Source organism: Microtus ochrogaster, chromosome 21 (genome assembly GCF_000317375.1).
Source record: "Microtus ochrogaster isolate Prairie Vole_2 chromosome 21, MicOch1.0, whole genome shotgun sequence".
Lineage (NCBI taxonomy): Eukaryota > Metazoa > Chordata > Mammalia > Rodentia > Cricetidae > Microtus > Microtus ochrogaster.
In genome coordinates this window covers 4,947,264-4,957,702 of record NC_022022.1, presented here as the reverse complement: position 1 = coordinate 4,957,702, position 10,439 = coordinate 4,947,264, and the positions used below count along the sequence as shown (strand labels likewise).

The 10,439-nt window shown below is 47.0% G+C and overlaps 1 protein-coding gene across 3 annotated transcripts in view; it reads left to right on the top strand.

Annotated features, from left to right (window-relative positions):
- Positions 1 to 10,439, top strand: part of LOC101994982 (Golgi pH regulator) — a 40,607-nt gene that overhangs the window by 20,679 nt on the left and 9,489 nt on the right. For all 3 annotated transcript variants that reach the window (XM_005357058.2, XM_026784009.1, XM_026784010.1), the window contains 3 exons: positions 6,743 to 6,852; positions 8,824 to 8,912; positions 9,688 to 9,780. In XM_005357058.2, coding sequence (XP_005357115.1) covers positions 6,743 to 6,852; positions 8,824 to 8,912; positions 9,688 to 9,780 — 292 coding nt within the window. The remainder of the gene's footprint in view (positions 1 to 6,742; positions 6,853 to 8,823; positions 8,913 to 9,687; positions 9,781 to 10,439) is intronic.

Below are 10,439 nucleotides of genomic sequence, written 5' to 3'. Positions count from 1 at the left end.
CTTCTTACTGTCTCCACCGCGGGGCTGTGCTCGCTGTGGAGAGCCCAGGCACCTTACTGTCTCCACCGCGGGGCTGTGCTCGCTGTGGAGAGCCCAGGTGCCTTCTTACTCGTCCATTGCAGGGTGATGTACCACCAAAGAGCCAGTCTCGCTCAGATGAAGACATTCTCAAGTTCTGCTTTCTGATTTTCAACTCTTCCCTTTAGATCCGTTGTTAAAATAATGTTGATATTTGGAGGGTTTTTTTATTTTTTTCATTTGTTTTTTTCACTCAATTTTTTAATGTCACTGTGCAGAGGACAAGGACAGGTACTCTAAGGCTGTTGTCATACAGTTTTACAAACCTTTCCTTGCTTGACCTGGAATTTTTTTTTCACTTATTTTTCTCCAGCTACCCAAGATTCCTTTAAGTCTTCTAGCCATTGCTGTTTTTATTTTTGTTACAATGTTTTCCTGTCTGCCCCAGCTAGAGAGGGCGGTGACAGAGCAGAGAGGAGTCCAGCCAAGTCCAGCCTGGTGAGCCTGGGAGTTTAGTGGGATCCACAGGAGCGTGAGTGACTTGGGCGTTTACATCACTGCAAAGCCATTCCAATGTGGGTGACACCTCATGCAAGTTCTAACAGTGGAGCCCCAGCCCTGCGGCTTAAGGCAGTTCTCTACCAAAGAGCATCCATCTGCATGCATGCGCATGCATACTCACACACGCGCATGCATACACGCACACACTCCTGCCTCCAGCAGTTGCTCAGCACTTCTGTGAACTATAAGGGGAACTTCTTTGAATCTTGTCTCTTCTGAATTATATTCACTCTGAGAGTCTACAATGGAATGCAGTATGAGGAAACACACACCAAAAAGTTACATAAAAGTTGCCCTAAAGAGTGCTGCTGCCATACATGTTTTCAGAGTGGCATATTTATAAAAATTTGTGTCGTAATGGGCCTGAAAAGCTCTCTGAAATCAAACTATCTTCATTTGAATCTTCTGTCATACCTCATAATGTGATCTTGAATTAGGCACTGTGTCTTTGTGCCTGTGTTTCCTCATGCAGAAAAAAAGAAGAAATAAGCCAAGTGCGTTGGCACATGCCTGTAATCCCAACATTTGCAAGACAGGCAGGAGAATCAGGAATTCAGAGCCTGAGAAGGATACAAGTGTGCATTAGTGAGCATGGACCACGTGGCAGAGCCCTGTCTCACACACACAGCAGAAAGGAGAAGCAGCCTCTAAGAAGAGTGGGTCATAACTAGCAAAGGCAAATATTGAGCTTATTGATAATCTAGAATAATCACTTGGTTTCCATAAGCTCATTTATTTTTATCTTTAGGAAACAGTCTCTGCTAGATACTATACCACACATTCATGAAGCTTCTTAGGCTGCTGTCTTTATTAAAGCCATTATCCACATGTGACCAGTTTTGAATTGACAAGTAGTTCTGTGTTTCTTCTTCCCTCCTTCAGCACATTTCTGTGTTTTGAGCCATAGTCACATCAGAGAAGCCGTAGTGGAGGAGACAGCAGTAGACATCAGAATGACAAGGACAGCTCCAGCTCACTGAGTAGTGCTTGTCTCCGTCTGTACATGTCTTTGCTGAAGTCTGGAAGGTAGACATGTGGCTGTACGCTTACTTTACTTACATACGTGTCACTTATATTTCGTACATAAATCTATAGAAATGTAAAAAAATAAAAAGACTATTCGATAGTTATATATATATACATACATACATATATAAATATGAATTATATTATTTTGGTCCCCAAGGTTATGTCCCCTTTTGTGATATTCTGTTAACGAAAAGACACAACTGATATTTAAGATAGAATCAGACCTCAGGCAGTTGTAGACCCTCACCCATCTTATACTAGTTGAGGTGAGGAATTGGCTCTGACTCAGGCACATTGTTATCAGTTCTTCTATAACCTGTCTGGTCTGGATCAGGGGCGGTTTGGGTCCTGTAAGAATCACTTAACCAAACAGGTTCTCAGAGGAACTGGCCTCCCAGCTGCACTTGGTTAGCACAGGCTTCTCCCACTGGAGCTAAGGGACATGAAAACGGCCAACAACACTGGACTGGGCACTTAGTACAATGTAGAATAACCTTTTGGCAAATACCTGTAGCCAGGGAGGAGCAGTGGCCAGAAGCCACTGTAGATTTAACAGTGGGGGAGCACAGCACGGTGGCCTGCAAGAACAGTATCTGGTGTGGACAAGATAGGGCGGGGGGAAACATGGAACAAGGCAGGAAAGGTCTTAGCCTCTGTCTGGAGTCGGGTGCCACTAGGCTGACCCGGATGGGGACAAAATGCATCTGAGTGAAACTTAAGTACTGGCCCTCAATTCTGTAAGTCCTCCAGGACTGACAGTGTGAGTCAAGCAATTACTTCTGCAGGGAGTCTTAAAAAGTTGAAGTCACTGGTAAATGAACACTGGTTAAAAAAATAAAATTGAGAAGAATATTAAGTTACTGCTAGAAGCTTCTGGCTTTATTGTCTGAGTGTGCTCCATGGAGTTCAGATTAGCAGAATACCTGGAAAATGAAAGTGAAGTGTTGGAACCAGGGATGCTAAAGGGGGCCACGCTCCATAATTTAAATGACAGCTCTACCAGATCCTGCCTAGCCACTCTACAGTACATACACAGAAATCTCCAAAGAGCCCAAGAAGCTGTCACTGATAGTCACACGCTTCCTAGATTTGCAAGTTTTCTCTGCCTGAATGGCTGCCTGAGGTTTGTGCAGGCTGGGCACACACTTGATTGACAGGAAGGGAAAGCCTTTGGGCATCACATATGAGAAGGTAGAGCTCAGGACTGATGATCAGAAGTTTATTAGGCTGTAAGGAGAGGAACCACAGAAAGTCCTCAAATGTGGCTACAGAATTTGTCTGATGTCCTTAGCAGGCGCTGTGGACTTTAGCCAGAACTTACAGTACTGGGGGCGGGGTGGTGGTGGGGTTCCCACAGGCACACATATCTACCAGAACAGTCTCCATCAAAAAGTCTAAACTCAGCTCTGAAGGAATGAAACTGTGAGCATTTCAGCATACAAAATAGGCAATAACTTCATATGGGCCCAGACGATGAACGTTTAGCTAAGGCTTGAACACAGTTAGCATAGATCCATTCAAGGGAGTAAAGGAAAATACGATATTAATTAGTGGAAGCAATAAGGAGTTACTACAAAAATGCAGATTCAGAAAAAGTTCAATGGAGGCAGATATTTTACCAAAGGATTCTGAGACAATAAACCCACAGCCTTTCCCTCCTCTGGTAAAACCTGAATCTAAGTTTCACAGTATGTAGAAAAATGAATTCAAAACAGACCTTGAACTTGGATGTACAGTATAAAACAACAAAACATTTAGGGGGAAAAAATCTTTGAGATCTAGAAATAGGCAAAAATTCTAATATTTAGCCCCTAAAATACAGTCCATACAACAAAAGCAGAGGACTGTGTGAAAAAGAAGGAAAGAAAAGCTCCAGGCAGGGAGAGCGTGTTTGAGGAAAGACTCCCGAAGTTCACATAAAACAAAACAGTACAGTCAGAATGCAGGCAACTGACATTGGATGTCATTGTGTCAGCATGGTGCCTGTGACATAGTAGTAGCCTCTATGGACATGCAGTTAATGGTAAGTTAGGATGACTCAGATAAAACTTGGTGACAGTGGGCTGGAGAGGTGGCCCAGCAATTAAGAGGACATCTATAATTGCATAGAATCCATGCTCTATTCCTGTCACCACCTCAGCTTATAACTGCCCGTACCTCCAGCTCTGGGGATCTGACGCCTCTTCTGGACCCCACAGACAAACTCACGTGCACAGACGCACATATACACAGACTCACATGCACACACACATACACACACCCACTCACATGCACACACACACACACACACAGACCCACTTACATGCACACACAGACACTCAAATGCACACACACACATACACACAGACCCGCTCACATATACACAGACTCACTCACATGTACACACACATACACACAGACCCGCTCACACACACAGACCCACTCACATGCACAGATTCACACAAGACACACTGACATGCACACACAGACACACTCACATGCGCGCACACACACACACAGACCCGCTCACATACACACAGATCCACTCACATGCACACACACAGACTACTCACATACACAAACACATGAACATGTTTTAATGGTATAACACAGAATGCTAGTTGGTAAGGATACAGAAAACAGGACTTACATAAGTTCTTGGTACAAATGTAGGGTGGTAGAGTAACTAGAATATGATCTAGCTTTCTTTAAAAAAACAAACAAACAAACAACCCTAAACATTCCAGTATCCAAATCCAGAAATTTATTAGGTGTTCACGCAAAGAAATAAAATAAGAACACAAAAATGAACATAGCATTGTTTTTAGCAGCTTTATTCATAGAAAGCCCAAGCCCAAACTAGAGATAACTTTTCATGGGTGAGTGATTAAAAACACTGGTAATAACCATACTGTGGAATGCTATTTAGAAGTAAGAATGAACAAACTTCAGTGCACATAAGAACCTCAACAAACCTACAGGACCTTTGCTTAGTGGAAGGAAGGCCATTTGCTGTAGGACAGACACTGCTCCATCCTCGTCATGAGGAAGGCCCTCCACCATAGGACAGACACTGCTCCATTGTAGTCATATGCATGTTCCGGAAATGACAAAACTGGAGAATTGGAGGACATTTCCAGGGGCTGAGGAATTGGTAGTAGGTGAGTTGTGGACTCTCCAAGGACAAATGAAGGTCCTTTAGTAATGGAGATGTTGTATTCATAAGTGTTTGAATGTCGACTTCCCCTATACTTAAAGCCATATATGAGTGTCTGTTATTTCTAAAATTCTGAGTTCTGATGGGCTGGTGAGATTGTTTGCCACTAAACCTGATGATATGATTCCATCCTCAAACCCACATACTTAAAGGACATACACACAAATAATAAAATATTTTAAATAAAGAGAAGTAATGGCTGAACTAGAAATGGGAACTATGAAACCATAGGGTGACATAAAGTAGAGTGCCTGCATCAGCAACACGTGCGCTAAAATCGGAGCGGGCACAACTAGCATGGCCCCTGCACATAACAAGGATGATGTGGGTTTTCATGACGTGTTCGATACTCTCTAAAGAGCGGAGTAGACATTTTTCAGACTTCTCTCATTCATGCTTCTGCCAGACCTCAGCCACCTGCCTGTGGTTTTCTTATGAGGGATTTTTAAATGGCATCCAACCCATAGTAAATAGCTTCCTTCCTGTCACAAGTGACCTTACAAAGGGAGGCAGTGGGAAAGCTGAAGGCAAAAATGGCTTCGGTGCTTGTGTGTTCGAATACATTGGAAAAGCGCATCTCAGAAAAGTTGATCCTGTTCACCTGTTCTTCTTCAGTATATGTTTATTTTTGTCTGCAACTTATTTGCCAAGAGCAAAACAAGGTTAGAATTAGGTGATTAAAACCAAAAGTGGAAGTGAATTGTCTAAAACTGGGGGTACCTGTCGGCCTACAGCCAACTTTCACGTCTGGTTATTCCGTTTGTCTGTCTGCTGAGAGTGCACAGCACGGCGTCTGTCACCTTCACATAGGCAGCCAGTGCCACAGCACAGCCTTTACATGTTGAAGAGACAACAGAAATGACGTCTGTGCTCCTCTTTCAGCTGCCTTGCCGCTCACCCCAGGTGCTGAGCCCAAGTAACCTATGAATGCATAGCCCAGAACCTCATCACACGCTGGTCCCACGCTCCCGTTAGAGCTGGCTGAATTGTGGGTCTAAGCCTTTGCTGGTTCCTTTTTATGTCTTCCCAGCATGCCAAGCTATGGGGCGTATGTCAGGAAAGGCAGAAAGCTCAAGCTTGGGCTAGTTCATTCTTCCAGCACCCAGGCAGAGCTCGCTGGGGAGGAGGCTCTTCCAGCAGCCATTGTTGTGAATGGCCTTTTACCTGGGGCTTTAAAAATTTAGTCCACAGAAATGCCACCTGGCCCTTGGTCCCCTGGTGCCATTTGTAGGAGTCCCAGATGTGAAACCAGTGCCGATGCTTTCTCCTCGCCATTTTTACCTCTCGTCACCCAGAAATGTCCTCCTTGGATTTCTGTGGCCTCCCTTGTACCTGTACTAGATCCACGCTGGTTGACTTTGGGCCCGTTGTACTCTTCAATCATTTGTATGTTTTCTGAGCTCACGGGACCTTGTTCCTATTGCCTCTGAGAGATTAGAACTTGCCGGCAGCTGGCACTGGGCCACGGAGTCCCCCATAGAGGAGGAGGGGGGAGGGAGTGATGTCATTATGTCACCTCATCCAGCCGTGGCTTGGGTAACAGTCATGGAGAGAGGTGGACTCAGTGAGCCAAGAGGGCCTGTTTATGTCATCTTCCTTTTTCCTCTCTGTCGTCGGCCTTTCCTTGTGTCCTCCACTGCCTGACTCTTATCTAGATCTGTTAGCTGCCTCTTGTTCCTTAACTGATACTCACAGACAGCGAGGATGAGGCTGGCTGTTATTAGTCTCTATAACCATCCAGAGTGGGGAAGGAAGCTGCAGTTCTCTCAGCTTTCAGGGGCCTACTCCATGTCCTGTGCCTCTGGGCCAGGCCACATCACCAGCCACATCACACAGCCACATCACACAGGCCACATCACACAGCCGTGGCATGGAAAGGTGGATGGGACGAGGCTGAGGCACGCTTCTTCGCTCAGGCTTCTGTTTTCTTTATTTCAGGATGGCCGTGGCACGGAGAACCATGTTCCAGAGGGGGGAGGTGCAGAACAGGCCGTCAGGACTCTGGGGCATGCTGAAGAGCGTGACTGCATCAGCCCCAGGAAGCGAAAGTATCCTTCATCCACTCTGGCCTTTCTCCTCTCCGCACCAGGGGCAGAAAAGCCTAGTGCTAGGTCAGACCCCTCTAGGGAGCCTGAAGCGTCAGGGTCCAGACTCGCCAGCACTGGGCATAGGAAGTCTGTGGGTGCCTAACCACAGAGGCAGCCTCTGAGCTGGAGGGGATCTTTGAGGTTATTCTTACCAAGAATAGACCCAGAGAAGTAAAGTCACACAGTGGTTTGTGGCAAATGTAGTAGCAGAACTGTGTTCACACCTCCATAACTTGTTCTGCCCTGCTGTTTCATGTCGCATTGCTGCAAAACAGCTCACAGTGGCTCCCTGCAGCAGCGGGTGGTACATGCATGTGCTGGCAAGGGTCCATTTCTTACCCATGTAGTGCCTACGCAGATTTCAAGTACCGCCATTTCTTCCTTAAATACCAGGATGACTGAGTTTATAGACTATCCCTGGCCCTGCTGGTTTGGGGGCTCACTAATTCCCACATGGGGATAGCCAAGTCTGTGTGTGACCCCCGTGTCAGACTGAGGGCTGATATGAGGTGGCACATCCCTGCTCCCTCTCGCCCAGATCAGTCAGTTGCAGAAGGACACAGGCCGTTGAGATAGACCGTGCCACACCGTCTGATGCGGCTGCAGATAAGAACTAGGCAGGAAGCCAGGCGACTGTGGCAGAAAGAGGAGAGCGGGTAATCTGGTCTGGAGAGATGGCTCCATGGCTAAGACAGTGCACTGCTCTTGCAGAGGCTTGAGTTCAGTTCCCAGCACCCACATCAGGTGACCCATAGCCACCTGGAACTGTGTTTCTGGGGAGACCCACCAGCTCTGCCTTCTGAGGGCACCTGCGCTCATAGGTGCACCCCACCTCCCCCTACACACAACAGCTAAAAGTAAAACCAATCTGTTTTTAAAACAGAAAAGCAATCCTGAAGCATTTGATTTGTGTCTGTTCCTAGGCAGTGCTGAGTGATAGAACGATGAATCGAACCTTCTCAAGGGAGACAGACCTGTGACTGTTCCACTCTGACGCTGAGGGCCATAGGCCTTGCTGATAGCCCCAGATGAGGGGAGGAACAGAAGGGCACTTTGGATTTCACAAAGGAAGGAAGCTTTGAATTACTAGGACTTAATATCTTTATTACTTTAAACTCATAAAAACCAAAGTGTAGGTTAATAAATGTGTTAATAAGCGTATGAAGGTGTCGTTAGCTCTCTGAGCGCCTGTTTCTTTAATAGTGACACTGATCACCAGGTGTGGAAGATAACATCTAGCAGTGGAAAAGGCAGGCCCACCTGTAGGCAAGTGGCCCTAGCCGCCACGCCTGGGTGTATGATTGGAGCCTCTTTCCTTGTCTGAGAGATGGGTAGCAACTGTCCTGTGGGAATGTGGGGGTAAAGAATGAAGCGTCTGGAAGAGCTAAAGAAGGTAGTGACGAAAGCCAGCCTGGTGACTCCGTGCCACTGAGCCACACACTCCCAGCCCAGACTACTCAGATGGTGTAGAGTTGCTGCATCATAGGTCTTGGTGCTGTGCTCCATTTGAGGCCTCAGGGATTAAGCAAACACCAAGCTCAGGAAAGCATCTGTCTGAAAAAACCAGACATGTGGGGTGCTCCTTCACCCCCCTGTCAGGCCAGAGCACTACCCCGAGAAACCAGACATCTGGGGTGCTTCCTTCACCCCCCGTCAGGCTGGAACACTACCCCCAGAAACCAGACTTCTGGGGTGCTCCTTCACCCCCCTGTCAGGCCGGAGCACTACCCTGAGAAACCAGACATCTGGGGTGCTCCTTCACCCCTGTCAGGCCGGAGCACTACCCTTGAAGCACTACTGGCTGAGGTGGGAAATTCCAGACACAGGCAGGTCCCAGCATCCACCCTCTAGAACAGCTGAAGCGAGCCCTTTCCTCCCGCTGTTTTCTGAAGTTTCTTGGTGGTTTAACCCTTGATGCCCGCTTTCCGCCAGATCTGACTCTTATTCAACAGGAAGTAGATGCTCTGGAAGAACTAAGCAGGCAGCTTTTTCTGGAAACAGCTGACCTGTATGCTACTAAGGTACAGAGCAAGGGGACAGCTATGCTTTTACCACACGGTGAAGAAAGGATAAGACCTGGCTTGTCAGAGTCCTCTGTGACCAGGCAGTGCTCCTGAGTAAGCCGAGTGGCGTTAGGAAAGAGGGCTTATGCGTAGGAAATCTCTCTGTGATGACAAAATCATTCCTGGAACCCTCTCAGCAAAAGAACTGGAGGGATAGCAGAGACTTCAACACCCGGGCGGGAGGCTGGCCCACTCCACTTCCTGTTCCGGCCAGGGATAAAGATGGTCACCGCAGCTCTTCTTCCTGCCTCACAAATTAGCCCCATCACAAGAGCAATGGGTGCCTGTGTTACTGGGACTTCCCAAGGCATACCGAAAATGCAGTGTGGTTGAAATACACAGACTTAAGGTTGCAAACGATCCTAAGCTTCTCTGAGGGCCACTTCCAGGGTGGCTCTAAGGGCCGAGGGTTGCCAGCGTGGCCTGAGCCCACTCACCGCCTGACCCTGGGCAAGTTGTTTAACCTCTAGACTCAGTTTCTCGTCTGTAAGATGAAGGGCCTAGAACATGTCTCCCAAGGGTTGTGGAGCTTTGGATGCTGGTGGGAATAGGTTGCCCTGTCTCTGGCTGACAGGTAGCACTCAGCCCAGGTTGCCCCTGGTAACATCACTTACTGTTGCTACCATGTGTATTGTTTTGACTCAGCCTCATCAGTGAGTCGCAGGCGTGGGAATGCTTTTGTGGGAAACGTTTACCTTTTGTCAAAACCATGTTTTGTGTTTGGTTTTCCTAGGAAAGAATCGAATACTCCAAAACATTCAAGGGGAAGTATTTCAATTTCCTGGGTTACTTTTTCTCTATTTACTGTGTCTGGAAAATTTTTATGGTACGTATATTATAGGATTTATTTATTTATTATTATTTATTGATTTTACTAATGTTTTCTATGTATTATTTCTATTGTTGTTTGTTGGTGTTTATTAGTAATAATAAAGTTTATGTAGAAGCCAGAGGATGCCCCGGGGAGTCACTTCTCTCCTTCCACTTTGTTGGAGAAGAGTCTCTTGTTCTAAGCTGAGCACTCCCGGCCAGCTGAGCACTCCCCACTGGCTGAGTACTCCCGGCTACCTGAACACTCGCCGCCGGCCAGCTGAGCACTCCCCACTAGCTGGCCCACGGACTTCAGGCAGTTCTCTGAATCCACCTCCTATCTTGGCAGAGGACTTCAAGGGTTACAGATTCAGACTATCATGTCCAGCTAGGGGTGGGGCAGGGGCCGGGGTCTAGGTCTCAGACCTGGGTCCTCAGGCTTGCAAGTGGCAAGCACTTTCTCCCTGAGCTGTCTCAGCAATGGTGTTTTTAATGGTCAGAGTTTGGTAACTTTTTCAGGGAGTGGCAGGCTTTAGGTGGGCTTGGCTGATAACAAACACAGAGCTCAGTTGCACATTGGACCAAACATCACTGTCACACTGCCAAGCCTCTCTTCTGTCCCGTCCCCCCAGGAGGAGTTGGAAAGGGGGGTGCATACATTTCTTATTTTATACT